This window comes from Colletotrichum spaethianum (genome assembly GCF_022836535.1).
Source record: "Colletotrichum spaethianum MAFF 239500 DNA, contig10, whole genome shotgun sequence".
Lineage (NCBI taxonomy): Eukaryota > Fungi > Ascomycota > Sordariomycetes > Glomerellales > Glomerellaceae > Colletotrichum > Colletotrichum spaethianum.
In genome coordinates, this window is record NW_026054780.1 from 935,934 (window position 1) to 953,764 (window position 17,831).

Genomic DNA, 17,831 nt, shown 5'->3' on the forward strand with positions numbered 1-17,831 from the left:
AAGGTTAAAAATTCCAGGGCTGACAATGCCCGAGATGGAGGCGCCTGTGCAGCCATTGTTCCTGTTTGGAATATTTTGTCAGTTGTCTCGATAGTCTCTGCTGGGGGCAACCGTTTTTGTGTGCGCTCGTGCGTGCATATCTACAAGGCAAACTCACTCCCAGATGGTGCAAGACGTTCCCTGGTCGGGGCCAAGCGAGGAAACCACATCGTTGAAGCCGTTTTGAAGGTTGTCTAAATGCAGTGACCGCAGGTTAGCCTCGATCACTTGTGGTTTCTTTAGAAACACCCTCCAGATGGATGGGCGTCACCAAACCATTATCTTGGCTATTCTTGATACGGGTCCAAACACCCTCCAAGGTAAAGAAGTATCAATCAAGCTTACAGCATTGGCCCGTGTTTGACTCCAAGTTCTGACAACGACCCGCAAAGTTGGCGTCAGAGCAGATGTACAGGTGCGTAATGGCCTGGATCGAGGCATCTGCATTGTTATCACCAACGGGGATGTTGGTGACCTCCGTGCCCTCGGCACGGGAGATCACACCAGCGAATGCAGCGCCGGCCACAGTGAGGATTGAAAGCAGGAATTGCATCGTGAATGTTGGGTTTGTAGATGAGGCTACAAGATGATCAATGCCACTGTTGCTGTAGAGACTTGATTGATAGGGCTGGAAGGTTGTGACTGCTGATGAAGAGATAATCGAGTGGAAATGTGCAAAAACTGGTGAGGTTTTATATGTCGAGGATCTCTTTCCAATAGCCTATGTCAAATAGCCTTTGTCACCTATTCAAGACACACAAGATGATTGAAATCGTTGATTCTTCGTATTTTTCGGCTTTCACTCTCGATGCAACTTCCATATCGGTGCTGACTTGCATCGCATAGCTTAGCCAACTTCCGCTCTCGGCCTATATTGCAACATCAGTGCTTACCTGCATCCAATAGGCTATTCAACACACAGTTAGCAATTCTGGTGACAGTTTCCCTGTACGAGATAGAAACATATTCTGTATGCAAATCCACATCACCTCAGGTATACATACATACCGCTATCTTTAGCTTTCTTCAGGCTTTGAAGCACGCAGTGCAAATCTCTTAACACTAAATACTCCGATCTCCCCAAAACGACATACAAAGCCTTCTGGTAGTTCTTTTGAAATACAGGCTCCATGGACTTTCCAAACCCAAAGTGACTACCATCTGCAAACGTCCGAGCTCTGACGTGATAGTGCATGATAAAGCCCTTTACGGACAGCGATTATTAAGGCTTGCATGTAAAGCTTTTCAACGCTGCAGTGAACTCCTCGAGCCCGATCGCCTGATCGCGGAAGTTGGGGCGAAGTTGATTGTGGTTGGCTGTATATATACTTAGCGAAAAGTATAGAAACCGCCACTGCAACCCTGACCAACATCAGCTTGAGTAGCCACCCATCTCTACACGTGGGGCAACATCTTTCTCTCCTCGTAAATATTGGACCTTGTCCGCTTCCGGGAGCACTTCAAGAGGGGCAGGCGAAGGCAATCGATAAGCAATGCGCATTGCTCACACAATCACAGCATGGTCTGCGGGAGTCAAGAGACGCAACCTGTGGTTGGGGAAAATTAGAAATGGATGTGTGAACCTGCAGTGATAATGTGTGACGCCTGCCCCCCGCCCCATAAGGGGATAACAAAACAGGCTGTGAGTTTGGCTTTCATCTCTCTATTTAGAAAGCCAAACAACACTAGATCGGGGTGCTCGAAATCTGAAAGAGATCTCGTAAATATCCTCACTGACTTATGAAAGTTGAAAACTCGTTATATCTTGATGGTGCAGTATCGATCGTCTTGTAGTCATGCTGTTAAGTAGACATCCTTGGTGGGAAAGCGGCGGTCTAGCTGTCTTCCTACCAGATGGCTCCGTCTTACGTGCGGCGCTAACATTGAAGCGACTGAGAAGCACGGATCTTGTAAAAACGGCAAAGTTCACAAACAACGATCAACTTACCTCATGTCGACCTGCCTTTCCTGTCTCTCACAGGGTAGACAATGAAGGTGTCCTCCAGGCAGTGCCCCGACGACTTACAGTACTTACACATCATCTCTCTGATCAGTCTGGGAGCTGTTCAGCACATGCTAACAGGTAACCCAATGTTGCACTCACATACGCGTAAATGATAGTACCTCTCACTGTCTAGCGGGGGCGGCTGATGCTGTTATGTTGCACGAAATGCAATATCGACACTCCTCTTCCACAACCCATCGGCAATAACTGCAATCTGGTTTAAGGACCAGATCGAATAACAATTCAATAGCAAACTTTTAGGCTTCTGCAACGTGTATCATGAATCAGAGGGCGAGTTGGACGCCGTGAAGTTTTGAGGATAACCACCACACTTGCATGAACAGCCCCTTTACAGCTATGACTTGCTTTTGTGAAATTCAAAAGCTTCTTCTCAGATCTATCAGCTAGCCCAAAACTTGGTGCATGAAAACAAAATACTACGTCTTTTTGCCAGTTGTTTTGCGGCATTGGAAAGCCAAAAGTGATGGCACAACTGGAAAGGTGACCGACAGTAAGGCCAATTCATGGATGACGAGCGCTGGGTAGAGATATCCGGCTGGCGGGTTCAAGCATTCACTTATTATCCACAGGTACCTCGGGCTAGATCCCACTGTCAGTAAATAGTACGATAGGGTGCCCTATGGGCGCGTTGCAGACAGACGCTTCGTGGACCGTTACTCGCAGGAGAGGTGACTGGTTTGCTGGGGCGGCCACTTGACCGACCGCCTTCAGTTACTTGTCGGAGAGACGCCGACCGCATTTTAGGACCTTTGGACAGTGAGTGGGTCTCTTGGACGGATGCATTGGGTGAGCGCTTCGGCCGCGTCACTGAGGTGGCTTAGGATTTAAAACCCCAAATGCCAAAATAAAGTTCAAAATACTTCGATCACATAGTTCATATAGAGTTTGGGTGCACAGTATAGATAATAATTAGTAGTATCGAGCCTCATTCTCTATCGACTCGATATTACTCTATGGACGGCCCCAAAATTTGGTTTACTCCTGCGGAAGAAGCGGGCCGGAGTTACAAGGAGGACTAAAAAAAACAAAGACAGCGAGAGTTGTGTGGCGGGGTGGTGTTACAGGCCGCCACTATCAAACAGAGGCTTGCAATACAATCCGGGAAAATGACTTATATTCCTGTTCAGGCTTCTAAGTTGTGACATGATTCATACACGATCTTGCAATGCAGCACGGTATATAGCTCGGCCTTTCGCGAAGTTACACAGGCCGTGGTGAGGTACTTTAGTTTCTAGTCTGGCTCTCCACTCACCCCTCCATCCTCGCGAAGCAGAAGACTCGTATAAATTAATCTCAAAGAGTGCGACAAACGAATGGCCTGTTGCGAATGACAACGAGAAAACGGCATCCTCGCGTGTGACTATGCTGACATATGACGGAGTTTACCGTCTTCTTTGAGTCTTATTGGAGAGCTCGGCAAGTGAAACAGCGGCCCAGTGTATCGCGGTGCGGGCTGTCGGCGAATGTGGCTCACAATGGAAACTGAGACCCGAGTAATGTTGGCCCGAGCCGGGAAGCCGGAACTGTGGCACTACCGATAGGCGATTCGATCGGTGCCTGCAGATTATTTATGACTTGGGGACCAGAACCAATGAAGGTCCATGCATATAAAAGCAGTAGAATCGATGCATTGTTTAGTTTCATTCTGCCATCAGGGAACAAGTCGCAGATCCGACAACATCGAAGAAAGCTCAGGAAAAGCCAGAATCTGCCGCCGCGAAGTCAGGCCTCAAGTTTAGGATGCCATCGATAGCCGGAATGCTGGTCGCTTCCGCCGGCTTGGTAAGTAGTCTTCACTATTCAGACATTGTTGACGTGCAACAGCTTACTAGAGGCTAAACACAGCTTGCTCTTTATGGCGTAGCGACTGTCATCTATAACCTTTTCTTCCACCCTCTACGTCGGTATCCTGGTCCAAAACTATGGGCAGCTACTCCATTGCCTGCGGCACTCAGCATCCTCCGAGGCACGCCCCACCTACAAGTTTTGGAACTTCACAAGCGTTATGGCGACATCGTTCGAATCGGCCCCAACGAGCTGGCTCTGTCCCATGCAGAAGCGTGGAAAGAGGTCTGCGGCCACCTCCAGCGCGGCCAAGAAGAAAATGGCAAAGATCCTAAGTACGCCAACGAAGAGTTGGATAAGAGCCTTATTTCTGCATCGCGTGAAAGACACGGCCCGTTACGACGTCTGCTATCTCATGCCTTTTCGGCGCGTGCCATGGCAGAGCAGCAACCCTTGATGGATAGACATATTGATCTGTTCATCCAGAGACTTCAAGAGCGTGGCGAGGGAGGGTCAAAATCTCTAGATGCTTCCAAGTGGTTGGAATGGATCACCTTTGATATCGTCGGTGACTTGGCCTTTGGCGAGCCATTTGGCTGCATTCAAACAGCCACGTCTCACCCGTGGGTTGACGGTTTCTTCGACTCTATGGCAAGTGTACCCTTTGTACAGGCTCTAAGCGACTTTCCCCTCTTTACTCTTTCGAAGCCGCTGTACTTCATGCTGTTTATCCCCAAGAGAATGCTTGAACAACGTCGTCTCAGTGAGGCGTTTGCCGAAGAGCATCTGAAGAAGAGGCTCAGCCTGGGAGACGATAGACCAGACTTCGTGCAGGCAATGCTGAAGAGCCCCGAGAAATATGTAAGCATCTCTTTTACTTGCATGCATCATCTACAAAATGGTCTGTTGTCTTCTTTCTAACAACTGCAAGCCAATTTCACAACAAGAAATCCGGGACAACGCCATCGTTTTAACGACAGCTGGCTCAGAGACAACCGCGACAACACTCGCTGCGACAATCTACTTCCTCTGCACTCACCCACAGGTGCTTGCCCAATTGAACTCGGAGGTTCGATCAGCCTTCCAAAAGGATGCTGAAATCGACGTCAATAATACTGTGCAACATTTACCGTTCATGCTTGCCGTTCTTAAGGAAGCAATGCGAGTTCACCCTGCCGTAGCTATTTCGTTGGCACGCAGGACACCGACCGGTGGAGCGCAGATCGCTGGAGAATGGGTGAATGGAGGAGTAAGTCAAGATACAAAGCACGGTCTTGCCATGAACGATAAGCTGACAAACCACCAAGACCACTCTAGGCATCTGGCAATATGCCGTCTACCACAATCCATCCAAGTTTCTTGACCCCGACTCATTTATTCCAGAGCGCTGGCTGGACGATAAGCGTTTTGAAAACGATGAAAAGAACTTACATCAACCGTTTTCTTACGGTCCACGCAACTGTTTAGGTATGAAGTAGGTTCTCCGTTATAGGGACTTGCGTGACATCAGGAAGTTCTCTACCTAGTAGCATCATACTCACTTTACTCTTTTTTTAGTCTTGCCTACGCTGAGATGAGACTGATTCTGGCTCGTATCATCTGGAATTTTGACCTGGAGCTGGCACCGGAAAGTCAGTCTTGGGCAGCAGGCCAAAAGATTTTCTTTTTCTGGAAGAAGCCTTCCCTATGGGTGCACTTCAAGTCTCGGGAGACATGAGAGAGTTGTGCAACTTGCACGTGGTTAGAGATTGGCTACATAATGGTTTGATAAGCGCCATAGCGACATAGTATTGAAGCCGACAGAGTGTCTACCGTGAAAACCGTCAGCAGTTACAAGATGAATCACCTCAGAAATGCAAAAAGCCCAATAGGAACATATGACTTGAAAGATATGGAACACGCATTCACCAAATCGTTCACATGCCATCTGTAACATTCTAACACTTTGCATACCGAATCGAGTAGGCGATACAGATAGTGTTAGTGGTACCATTACCGTCATGCTTGAAAATGCTTTTCTTAATTTTTTTTTCTTCCTTTCTTCCTTTCTTCTGTTTTTTCTTTTGCTTAGTTATAAACTATCCTGAGTAACACATACAACCATTGATCAACTGCAGCTGGACCTGACCATCACAAATTTCCTCTCACTACCCTGCCTGTAAACATCTGTTTAGCAGGCTTGCTGTGTGAGTGAGGTGTAGTGGCTGGTAAAGTGCAGGCTACCTTTGGCCCGCGTATCACCATTGCCGTTATCCGAGCCACACTTGCCAACAATGATACCCATGTCCACAGCAATATCCCGGCAATATACGCTGACTTGGGAGAATTGCTGAAATCTCGTTAATGTTCTTGATCTTCTCGCATAGCTTTGTATGAGATGAAAGCCTACGTTGTTGCACAAGTAGATAGAGCAGCTGTTAGAACAGCTTACACGAGCACAAGTGCTCGGGGCAACACTGCAATACGAAGTGCCCAAGGTGATCAAGTGATTGATAGCATTGGCACACTGAGAGTAGTACCGCTCAACAGAAACTCCATTGTTGCAGTTCCAGTTGCCCTTGGTGGCCATCAGTGGTCCGCTTCCTATAGCAATAACATACCAAAGAGCACGGAGCAGTGCTCAATTCTGTTATCATTAGACTATGACTTACAGTGGTTTGTCTAGTGTTCAAATTACGCTCAACGGAAGCTCCGTTGATATGCTCGCTGAGATGGTTCTCAAAGGTTCTCGCATCAAACGATGGGTTAAGGGCTAGAATCTGCTCATAGATGGATGAAGCATCTCCATGGAGGGTGACGTTGGGCCCCCCCACAGTGACCGGACCAGTGAAGGACATTTCCGACAAAGGCAGTATCTCGCCCTTCATCTCTTCAGCAGAACGATAGTGGTAATCCTTTTCTGAACGAACGGCAAGGACCTAGTAGAAACAATCAGCTCATAAGAATACTTATAAGTCATAGGATAGTGAATGCTTACTGCAGTTGCCCAAAGAGCCAAACCTGCGGTAGTAGCTCTCATCTTGTGTTTTGGGAGAGGGCTAAGTAAATTAAGTGGTACTTGGACTGGTGTTAAAGTCGCTATGTGGTGCTAGAGAATTGGAAATCTATCAAATAGTTGTTGGCCTGTTCTTATACTTTTCGCAGTGCACTGGCTTTCAAGTGCGACGGTGGTCCGCAATTGCCAGCAAAGCCAGGTGTACATAATTAGAAACCTGTTTCTCAATGGTTGGGTTAGACTAACTTTCTTCGTAGAGTATATTCTAGGGCAAACTAGCTCTAGACTTCTTGGCCAAGCCCCGAGTGTGTCGCTTGGATATATCTCAGGTCAAATCTCGGACTCAATAGGAAGCTGGTTGCTGGAAGGATCTCGGGCCGCATTAGTTGGTCGGCTGCACTCTCGAAATGGGTCACCATACCCTGCCAAGCACTTTTGCCATTGGTTGCATCGGTAAAACCCTTGATCAAGTCTCATTTCTCCAAAAGAAGTCCGACAATAGGATTATTACATGGTGCCATTTGAAGATTCAAATACCTCAGGTGATAGCAGCAGCATCATGCCAAAGTTTCGTATCAAGCAACTTGCTTTGTTTACGTTGAGTACTCTCTTTTCTCCCTTCATCTAAGGAAACATAGAGTACATTGGTTGGAATAAGTGTCTAATCTGATAACGTCGTAAGTTGATATGTCCGTCACACGAAGTTATGGTTATGTATTCTGAGTTGAACTATACTTTTTGAGCGGGGAAGTTTTTGAAAGGATGAATGCCCCCACTTCAAATGCAACACGAGTTGCTCGCTACATTTGCGACTGCAACATTTGTGGGCCACTGTCATCTATCTAATCGGGTTCAAGAACTTAGCGCCATTTGAATACAACGCGGAATCGAATCATGCTTGTCCACGCTTAACCGGTAGTACTCTAGTATTCGATCAGAACAGGAACAGCATAGCTGCGTATTTCGAAGCCTTCACCGGTGTCCTGAGTAGCCCGTAGTGCAGTGTCGAAAACATACGAAGCATTGCCAGATCACAAGACGGAACAGAGAAAACGTAGGATGGGTGTTGACCAGCAGAAGTAACCATGGAAGTAAGTATCGCGACTTTTGGCTTCCATCTGTGCAGAAGTCCTCGATCTGACTCTGGTTGGTTTACGTTTGGGAGGATTTGACTCCGAGGTTGAGACAGCATCATTAATGCCTGTCGACCAACCCGACTAGTAAATGATACAAGGCTCAATTATTATTGCGATTGGGTTTCCACACCAAGCTAAAGCCCTTTCTGTCCTTGCTGCTTGTGGTGACTCCTGCTCTGAGGTAATAAGCCTTATTGTATGAAACTTCCAAACTCGTGGATTGAAAGAAAGATCACAGATTGAAATGCAGGCTGGCTGTGAATGGTGCCAAAACAAACAATCACTTGGAGATACAAATTTCGCAGTTTGAAACACGTAGCTACGGGTCCAATTAGACATATTGACTATTGTTTCGCTGGAGGCCTGGCCTGAATATTTTACACCTATCTTGGCAAATCTCCATTTTCTTGGTCGGAATACCACAAACGGGGTCGAAACTTCATGTATGAATAATCAGCTTTAACCTGTATACAAGCTTACAATAAGTTCTTTTACAAGCAATCCTCTACACCTTATTCGATGTAGCGCTTGTTGGGGGAAAGCCGCTTAGCCCCCCGGTACATGCATAACTTAGCGTCCGAGGATGAGGAGAACATAGGCAAACAGCGGAATAGGCCCGGAATTCCGTGGGGTCCATAGTGACAGCCTACTATGTAGTCAAGCGGGGGAATCAATTCTTGCACAATAGTTCCTAGCCCTCCCTACCTTCGTTCTCCTTGCTGTGAAATCAGTCCTCGTATCCGGCGCAGCTACAGGCTTCCCATAGTAGAACTCTGCACAAGCTCTGTCACATTCATCCTTTTCAATAATAGTACAGCCAGGTACAGCTATGCCTGAAGACCATACAGAACGTGTGACTCTCATTGGGCTGGGAGCCATTGGTATCTCTTTTGCCGCCCTATACCTTCGGTACACAAGAGGTAGTGTCAGCGTGTATGACATTAGGCCTGACCTAGAGGCACATCTTATATCAGTACTGCCTGGATACATCAACTCCGATGACCCATCACTGGATATCTCACACCTACGAGAATCCGGGCGCCTCAAGATATTTTCGTCACTTGACGAAGCATGTCACGACGCAACCATTGTTCAAGAGCAAGGACCCGAGAACCCTGCATTCAAGCGTTCTGTTTGGCCTAGAATCGAGAATGCGGCGCCAATCGATGCCCATTTTTGGAGTTCAACTTCTGGTATCGCCGCCTCTGTACAGAACCAAGATATGACCGATAAAACTCGCCTGCTTGTCGTCCATCCGTTCAACCCGCCACACATATTGCCCTTACTGGAGATCGTCCCTTCTCCGACGACAAACCCCAACGAGGTTGAGTTTGCTAAGAGATTCTTTGCTGAGCTGGGTTCCGGCCATCGCCCTGTAGTAATTCACAAAGAACTACCGGGTTTCGTGGGTAACCGTCTGGCTTTTGCGCTTCTGCGGGAAGCATGCTCCCTGGTCCAACAAGATGTAGTCAGCGCGCAAGATGTAGACACAATAATGGAAGCAAGTCTTGGACCTCGATGGGCGGTACAGGGTATCTTCAAGTCCTACAACCAGGGCGGTGGCGTTGCTGGAATTCAAGCTTTTCTGAACAATCTTTCCGGCACCATTCAGAACATATGGGATAGTTCAGAACCTGTTAACTTTACTCAAACAAACTTACAATCATCTCGAGAAGACGACAATGGAAGTTGGGAGAAGACGATTGTGGAGCAAACGATTATGGCATACGGCATGCCCACCCCTGAGCAATTTCAAGAACGGGATATAGCACTGAGGAAGGTATTGGATGCAAGCAGAGAAGGAGAATGCAAAGAATAAACCTCTTTTATTAAATAAAGTGGAGTTACTCATATTATCAAGCCCTCACCGTTCACCGTACAGTATCTCGTCCAGCAATGTTAGTAACGTTGCGCAATACTTTCGGTTTGTACAGGCTAATAAAGTAGAATACTAGGTTACTGTGTTGCTACAAGTTACTTAAATTTTGTTATCGATTGACCACATGGCACAATAGAGAAGTGGTAAGTGAGAAAAGACGTTGTTGTTGTCACTAAATTAGGCTGAAAGCTCACTCAACACCCATAGTCCTCACAGCATTAATTATTTCGCTGAAAAAACAGTATAGATGCGTATCTGAGGACAATCGAAGAAATATCGAGGCCCCTGCGCCTCCCAACGGTAATCCCGGTAAAGCCCGGGGTTCTGGTCCGTGAATCCCTGACTATCGGAAGACACCCCGCGGGAACCCTCCCGGCCTATCATGATATCCGTATCTTGCGTGGCAGAATGTCATCCGTCCCCTAGAGTTTAGGAATTTGGTCTATGTCCTCTCAAAGATACCTTATCTCAGGCGGGGTAAACAATATTTGCCTTGTAACCGGCGCCGTCACGCGCTCGCAACGTGCCATTGTCAAGGGATCCTGACGGTGCATTGAGTTCGACACCAATTTGGACAAGCATTGCCGCGTCGGGACAAGACATGTCAAGACGATAAGCGGGCAAGGGTTTCCATCAAACCCCCCGTCTTCCCGGGGAAAACGGCGCCACCCCGCCTCCAGCTTGGGTCTAGATAACGCAAACCACTAGGAGCGCAGTGGAGAAAAATTGATAACAGAAGCACCCTCGTGGTACGTTATGGCGGGATGTCCTGGTAGCCATTATGATAACAATGGGGGAACTAGTCGACTTCCTTCCTGGGAAGTCTTCGAAATTAGGTTCAATTGACTATTTGCTTTATATAGGGGGCGGCAGAGCGTTGCATATTCGCCTTTTCACTCTGCAGCTCGCCAGTGCTTGGTGAATCGGACACTACTGTGCCATTGGGCCGCACTGACTTCGATCCGTGACTAATTGCATGCTTGTTGGAACTGAAAGCCACCACTACGCCGTCAGGATCACAATCGAACCCCTTCCACACACTTGGCAGTATGGCGGACGACAAGAAACATGGCGTCAACGTCTCTCAGGCGACAACAGACTTAGAGAACTTCCAGCGCGGTCCCCAATGGGATCCCACTCTCTCCCAAGAAAAGGCTGACATGGTCAAGAATTCCCTGCAAGATGGAGACTCAGACGAGATCATCGCCGCGGATACTGTTCTCACCGAGGACTCGCCTTACGAGGAAGTACGCGCTGCCGTCCGCAATACTGATGGCGAGGAGGTCGCGAACACTGTCCGCGCATGGATTCTGGGGATGATCTTTGTGACAATCGGCAGTGGTCTCAATATGTTTCTCAGTATGAGGTACGAACGAGCGACGAGTCCGAAGAAGCAGTGCATTTCTTTATTAACAGTCTATCTACAGGAGTCCAGCCATTAATTTCCCATCCATTATCGTCCAGTTATTGGTATACCCAATTGGCTGTCTATGGGCCAGAGTTGTGCCAACAAAAGTTTTCAACACATTCGGTCTTCAATGGACATTCAACACCGGGCCTTTCACAATCAAAGAGCACGTCGTCGTCACTCTTATGTCCAATGTCTCCATCGGCTACGCATACAGTACAGACGCACTCCTTGCGCTGCAGGGCAAGCCTTTCTACGACATCAACCTAGGATGGGGTTTCCAGCTTCTCTTCACTCTGAGCTCCCAGCTCATCGGAATCGGCCTCGCAGGCCTATGCCGACGATTTCTCGTGTGGCCATCGGCCATGATCTGGCCCAGTCAATTCGCCAACACGTCTTTGTTTTACGCCCTCCACGACAAGAGCAAGAGCGACGGAACGCACAGTAATGGCTGGATAATCAGTCGTTATCGATACTTCTTCTACGTTCTTGGCGCCATGTTCTGCTATTACTGGATTCCCGGCGTGCTCTGGCAAGGTCTATCCGTGTTTGCCTTCGTCACTTGGATTAAGCCCAACAACGTAGTAGTAAACCAGCTCTTTGGGGGTTCACAGGTCTTTCTCTCATCCCAATCACCTTTGACTGGACGTATATCTCTGCGTATCTAGGAGACCCTCTGCTTTCGCCGACGCATACGCATATCAACGTGCTGATCGGACTCTTCACCTTCGTCATCATTCCAACGATTGGTATCGCGTACTCTGGTGCACTCTTCTCGGAGTACTTGCCCATCAACACATCGCAGACGTACGACAACACGCAGAGCTCATACAACGTTAGCAAGATCTTGGGCCCGGGCTACACTTTTGACGTCGAGAAGTACGAGAAGTACTCACCTCTGTTTTTGCCACCCACCTTTGCCCTTAACTACGGCCTTTCATTTGCTGCCCTCACTGCGGCAATCGTACACTGCGGGTTCTTCCATGGCAAGGAGATCTGGGCCCGGCTGAAGGCCGCTCGTAACCAAGAAGCAGACATCCACTTGAAGTTGATGAAGAAGTACCGTGACGCGCCAGAATGGTGGTATGCCGCCTTGCTCATCATCGCGATCGCACTCGGACTTGCTACTGCGGAGGGATACGATTCTCAACTCCCATGGTGGGCGTTTTTCGTTGCCAACTTTCTGGCTATGGTCTTCGTCATCCCCACCTGTACGATCTTGGCGATCTCCAACTTGGGACTCGCCTTGAACGTTCTGTCTCCCTTCTTGGCAGGCTTTATGATCCCTGGAAAGCCTATCGGTGTCATGATCTTCAAGGTGTACAGTACCATCACGCTCGGCCAAGCCCAGACGTATTCTGGTGACCTGAAGATGGCCCATTACATGAAGATTCCGCCTCGCACCACCTTTTGGTGTCAAGTCGTAGCCACAATATGGGCCACCTTTGTGCAGATTGCGGTAATGAACTGGACGCTGGGTAATATTGAGGACTGTTGCGCGCTGTAAGTCGTCTCTTGCTTGCCTTGGAAATCTCTCGACTCTTAATCTCTGACTCTGGAACAGGACCCAACATGCTCACTTTACTTGCCCTAACGGAAGAGCGTTCTTCTCTTCTTCCATTGTTTGGGGCGTGATTGGCCCTCGGAGAATGTTCGGCGCCGGCTCCATCTACCAAAACTTCAACTACTTCTGGCTCATTGGCGCAAGCTTGCCCATCGTCTTCTATGTGCTGGCCAAGGTTCTCAACCTAAAGTTCGCCAAGGTACTTCATGCACCGGTCATGCTGGGCGCAATGGGCTGGCTGCCGCCAGCAACGCCCTTGAGCTTCTCGAGCTGGGCCATCGTCGGCCTCATATTCAACCACGGCATCCGCAAGAGATTCCACGGGTGGTGGCAGACGTACAATTACATCACCGCCGCTGCGTTGGATGCGGGTCTGATTATTAGCACCATCGTTATCTTCTTCGCAATCACGCTCCCCAACGTCACGATACCGCAATGGTGGGGAAACGTTGATGTTTACAACACCTTGGTACGTCCAACAACGCCCTAGGCGCACTCCAGTTCCGACCCCATGACTGTGTTGCGTTGCTGTTAATCACCCCCGTGGAGAGCTCATTTTAAACTGACCATGCCTCGCATATAGGACTCCACGTATGGCGCCATTTTGAAGACGGTGGGGGAGAATGAGACCTTTGGCCCGGCCAGGTGGTGAAGGATCGTGAATCACCTTGCATGGCGATGCAGGCAGCCGCAATTAGCGCATCTGACAGAAATCATCGATTGCTGCCCAAATTGCTACCCAAGCAGCAAGATCACGCAGAATGTTTCTAGATGCATCCACTCAACATGAGCGTTATCACCGACATCGATCAACGGAGGGGGTTTGAAGAACTGAGGAAAGAAAACAATCTCGGTTTGATTATATCATTTTTGTACAGTTTTTTTGTAATGTGTCGTTGAATGTTAATATTGGTAAAATAAGAGCAGAAAACAAATCTTAATGTACTCCGTGAATGCTGGCGGATTCTCGTCTCGTTATTTGTTGGTGTTGGTGATGTAGTCGCAGTGGAGAAAAGGCATTTGATGCATGAAATCATGATAGGTGTCATAAAAGAAAAAGAAAGACATTGGAGCCGCCCCTTCACGCGCCTGAGACCGACCCTAGACCAACGATGTTTAGCCTCCTGGAAAACAAGCCCGTTCTAAAAATGCGTCTTCTCCCTCCCTTTTCAGACTTCAATCCGCTTTGGCCGTAGCGACGTCGTACATAGAACCCGTCTCGTGGTCGGACTGGCGATGACTGCGAGATCGCGGCAGGTCGATGCGTTGGCGGTAGGGTCTGGATGCCCCGTCGACGTGCTGGTCGGTCATTCTCCTCGGGAGGTCCTCGCCTCTCGGCGGAGGGGCTTCTTTCCGAGAATGTCTCCTCTCTCTCGAAGCGTGGGACCGGATCGAAGCCGCATCGTCCCGCGGCGGCGAAGGCTGCTGTATCGGCATATCCATCGGAGGTAGCGGTGGAGCTGGAGGGGGCGGGGAGGCATCTCTGCACTGATGAGGGGTTCTGGCTGTCGCTTTTCGATGACGGAGGCGGTTTCGTCAGGCATTAGGAAGACGTCGGGGTGGTCGGGGTCGCTCTCACCCTCGGGTTCATCGTCGTCTTGGCTGCCGCCGTTTACAACGCTGGCCTCGAGCTTCGCGCCCTTCTTGCTGACGAGCTTGCCCTGACGGTACTGCTCCAACGCCTTCTTCAGGACGTTGCGCATGACGGCCTTGTTCACATTCCTCCGCACACGATCGAAATACCTCGTGACGTCGCCTACAACCATGACCTGGGCGTCGTGGTCGATCTCGAGCACGTCGGCATAGTTCGCGCGGGAGTTCTCCTTGACGCGGAACTTCCCAGGGCGCAACTGCATGCCGACCGGCGAGAAAGGAAGTCGGTCGAAGGGCGGCGTGCGATCATTTTCGTCAAAAACGTAGCCTTGTTGGCTCGAGTCGATTCCGGGCTTCTGGAACTCGTTTTTGGTGGGGGTGGAGATGGGCCTAAGTTGGTCAACGGTCGGAGGTTAGCGACATTTGCCGAGGAGGGGGCGTGAGTGAGGAGGGGTAACAAGCAAAGCCAACATCGTCAAACCGAACGATAATCTGGGTAAGGACGCTGAAAAACTTACACACAAACGCAGTGATGCGGGAAAGTGTCGCTGTGTCGAAGGACGATGAAGCGAGTGTAGCCAAGGCACTTCCACTCCCATTCAAACTCGTGCGAGTCGGCCCAGAGGAATTCGAAGACGTCGCCCACCTCACATCTCGACGCCGGGCCGATGTCGTAGCCTTTGCGAGCTACGTCGTTGTCTCAGACGTTAGCAAAACACATCCATCGCATGGTGATGGCAAAGACAGCAGGTTGATCGCCAGCTGTCTCGAGGTTTGGGTGAATGGTTTGACTCACCCAGAGGGTGCTCATACGAGCTGTCGTGCGTGCCTATGGACGCATCGTCCCCGTTCCCCGAGTCACTCTTGGTGCTCTTGGTACTCTTACTCCTGAAAGTTGAAAAATCTCGGTTCCCGATCACCATCTCTTGCCACACATCCCAGAAACAAAAAGAGGAAGGAGAAGTCAAGGAGACAGAGATCAAAAGGGGTTGTTTAAAGGTTCGATGGTAGCTCTGGCGGGGAAAGGTTCAGAAAGAATGATGGATCATTGCAGCATGACGGGACTAGGGGGTGTGAGATGAGCGGTGGGATGCAGTAGTGTTAACCAAACCACGAGAACCACAAACAAACAACAACAACCCGGGGGCTGACTGGCTTGGATGGATCTTACTGGCCTTGGACAGAGCGAGGACAGTCGAGGCAGGGCGAGCAAAAAGAGAGGGCGAGGCGAGGGTCGTCAAGGGCGGTCTCGTCAAACCTGCGCGGCCTGTTGGCAAGACCAGCACCGCAACCCAGCTGCTCTCTTTTTTCCGCCACGTCGCTAAAATGGATCATGCGCGGTGTATGATGCCCAACCTCCACCGCCATGCGTCGGCCGCGATGTCAATGGCCGCGGTGAGGGTTTTTGTCCCCACCTGCCGCCATTCCAGCCAAACGTGAGTTGTCCCAGAGTCCCCAGGCCTTGCTGAGGAGTCCGCAACGCGGGTCGGGGGGACCCGTCACCGCCATTTCGGCACGGAACATTCGCCGGCATTCCGGGCGCTGATCAATCACATTCGTTGCCTTATCTCTGCAAGGCAGAGACGGCGTCGAGAACCTTTGACCCTCTGAGAGTCCTCGCGGAGATTTATCTCTCAATCTACCCTCTTAATAGCTGGTTTCGAGGCAAGTTGTGGTGAAGCCCAACCGCGATATCTATTTGCCCTGGACTAGCACAGTTAGGGGGTGCGGGTGCAGCCGCTATGCTATCGGCTGGATGAGGGGTTGATGCGCCTATTAATAGGACTAATTTAGGGGCCTTGCCCAGGGGACGTTCCGATCGAGGACATAATCTAAGGGAACGTGCAACATTAACGAAGCATCTGTGCAATCTAGAGCCAAAGGGACAGCTACGTCGTCCAAAGGTGCGCGATAATTTTCGCCCTCGAGCCATCTCGCATGCAAACTTCGCTATGCGTGTTACTGCGCAATCTTGCGAGATCCGCGATCTGTATCGGTGCCTATGTGCTGGCCCAACCCCGTGGCACGACGCTCTGCAGCAACCAGGGTCCAGTGTCTCACCCATCCAGGAACGATGTGTTGGAACCGCATCGCGGGAGTAAATAGCCGAGAATGCCCAGTGTGCCGCCTCCGGACCTACAGCATCCTCCCATGACGGAGCCCTCATACTCTAAGGACGAGCTCGTCTCAGAGCTCACGTCCTACTACGAATTCTTGACGCAGCTCTGCCTGCCTCCGGAAGTCATCCAACACCCACCAGAAGGCGGCTGGGAGCACATCACGCCCGAATTCGTCGACTCCTTCTGCCTCGGCAGGAATGACACCGTAGCAGACCTGATGAAGCATATCCCATATATCTGCCGCATAAAGGAGGACGGCGAGGAACCGTGGTGAATTTACGGGATCGCTAGTGCCGTAGACCTCACTAGTGATGTTGTCCTAGACTGGTCCAGAGCCTACCCGATCATCAGATCCCGTGAGTTCCCAGCAACGCAAACCGCCCTCTCCTCCTTATGAGCTCCTTCGTTCCTGTGACCCGTCCATGCCATCTGCTTTGTATGATTGCGCTGCTAATATCGTGCTTTACAGGATGCACTAGATGAAGTAGCTTGGCGCAGGTTCCAGACCTACACCTTTCGCAAGTCTTTCTCTATGGTCAAGGAAATATCCAGAGAATTTGAAATGGTTAGTGGCACCCATCTCCGCGCTAAGGCGCAGTTTAAACTCAACAGCTCTTCTATGCTAAAGCATAACAACAACATAGATTACCGTAGATAAAAAACACGTACATTGCACCAGCCCGGATACGCCCCAGGCGCAGATATACCGGGAAGAGGGCGTCTTCACGGAACGGCACAATAGGGAGAGGTGCATGGACAGACTGGATGATTATCGGGAGCGGAAGAATCGGGAAAATCGGGAGGCTCAAGGACACGAATAGTTGCCTGTGCCACCGCCAACAGATGTAAGATTTAATCAAGCAGGAAGGGGATTAATATTGACGGGCAATTGCTCCGCGACCGACAATAGGTCGAACTAGAGCTGCCTAAGACTGCCCTAACGCGTCTTGACATGGTATTCGAACAAATGATCAATGTTATTCGTATGCTGATCAATGAGAAGAGCTATACGAAGTCCAATCAGGTCTTATCAGCGATGAGCAGCCAAGCTGGCGTTGTTTCAGTGAAGGAGAAAGATATCGTGTCTCTGGGAGACCGTGGGGTTGGACTGAAAATGCTGCAGTGAAGGATGAGGATATGATCTCGCTTGGAGATCGGGCAATCTCAGCCAGCATTGCAAGTGAGAATATAGGGGGAAGGGGGAGTGCACGATAATCAATGTTTCGTTAAGCTTCGGTCAATCATAAGCACCGCACAGCAACGTAATCCTCCCACAAAGCATAACG

At 49.7% G+C, this 17,831-nt stretch overlaps 5 protein-coding genes across 5 annotated transcripts; 2 read left to right on the top strand and 3 right to left on the bottom strand.

Annotated features, from left to right (window-relative positions):
* Positions 1-370: 370 nt before the first annotated feature.
* ColSpa_04808 (uncharacterized protein) lies at positions 371-592 on the bottom strand (the record flags this gene model as incomplete). Its single annotated transcript, XM_049271020.1, has 1 exon — positions 371-592. The coding sequence occupies one exon, from the start codon at positions 590-592 to the stop codon at positions 371-373; it is 222 nt and encodes a 73-aa protein (XP_049126977.1).
* Positions 593-3,823: 3,231 nt separating this feature from the next.
* On the top strand, positions 3,824-5,567 carry ColSpa_04809 (trichothecene C-15 hydroxylase; the record flags this gene model as incomplete). The annotated part of the gene is made up of 5 exons (XM_049271021.1): positions 3,824-3,847; positions 3,911-4,711; positions 4,782-5,099; positions 5,158-5,324; positions 5,408-5,567. 5 exons carry the CDS (start codon positions 3,824-3,826, stop codon positions 5,565-5,567), a joined length of 1,470 nt encoding a protein of 489 aa, XP_049126978.1.
* Positions 5,568-6,020: 453 nt separating this feature from the next.
* On the bottom strand, positions 6,021-6,687 carry ColSpa_04810 (uncharacterized protein; the record flags this gene model as incomplete). The annotated part of the gene is made up of 3 exons (XM_049271022.1): positions 6,021-6,179; positions 6,282-6,433; positions 6,528-6,687. 3 exons carry the CDS (start codon positions 6,685-6,687, stop codon positions 6,021-6,023), a joined length of 471 nt encoding a protein of 156 aa, XP_049126979.1.
* A 7,452-nt stretch (positions 6,688-14,139) lies between these two features.
* ColSpa_04811 (uncharacterized protein) lies at positions 14,140-15,348 on the bottom strand (the record flags this gene model as incomplete). Its single annotated transcript, XM_049271023.1, has 3 exons — positions 14,140-14,815; positions 14,944-15,112; positions 15,222-15,348. 3 exons carry the CDS (start codon positions 15,346-15,348, stop codon positions 14,140-14,142), a joined length of 972 nt encoding a protein of 323 aa, XP_049126980.1.
* A 1,189-nt stretch (positions 15,349-16,537) lies between these two features.
* On the top strand, positions 16,538-16,819 carry ColSpa_04812 (uncharacterized protein; the record flags this gene model as incomplete). The annotated part of the gene is made up of 1 exon (XM_049271024.1): positions 16,538-16,819. One exon carries the CDS (start codon positions 16,538-16,540, stop codon positions 16,817-16,819), a length of 282 nt encoding a protein of 93 aa, XP_049126981.1.
* Between the last annotated feature and the right edge of the window lie 1,012 nt (positions 16,820-17,831).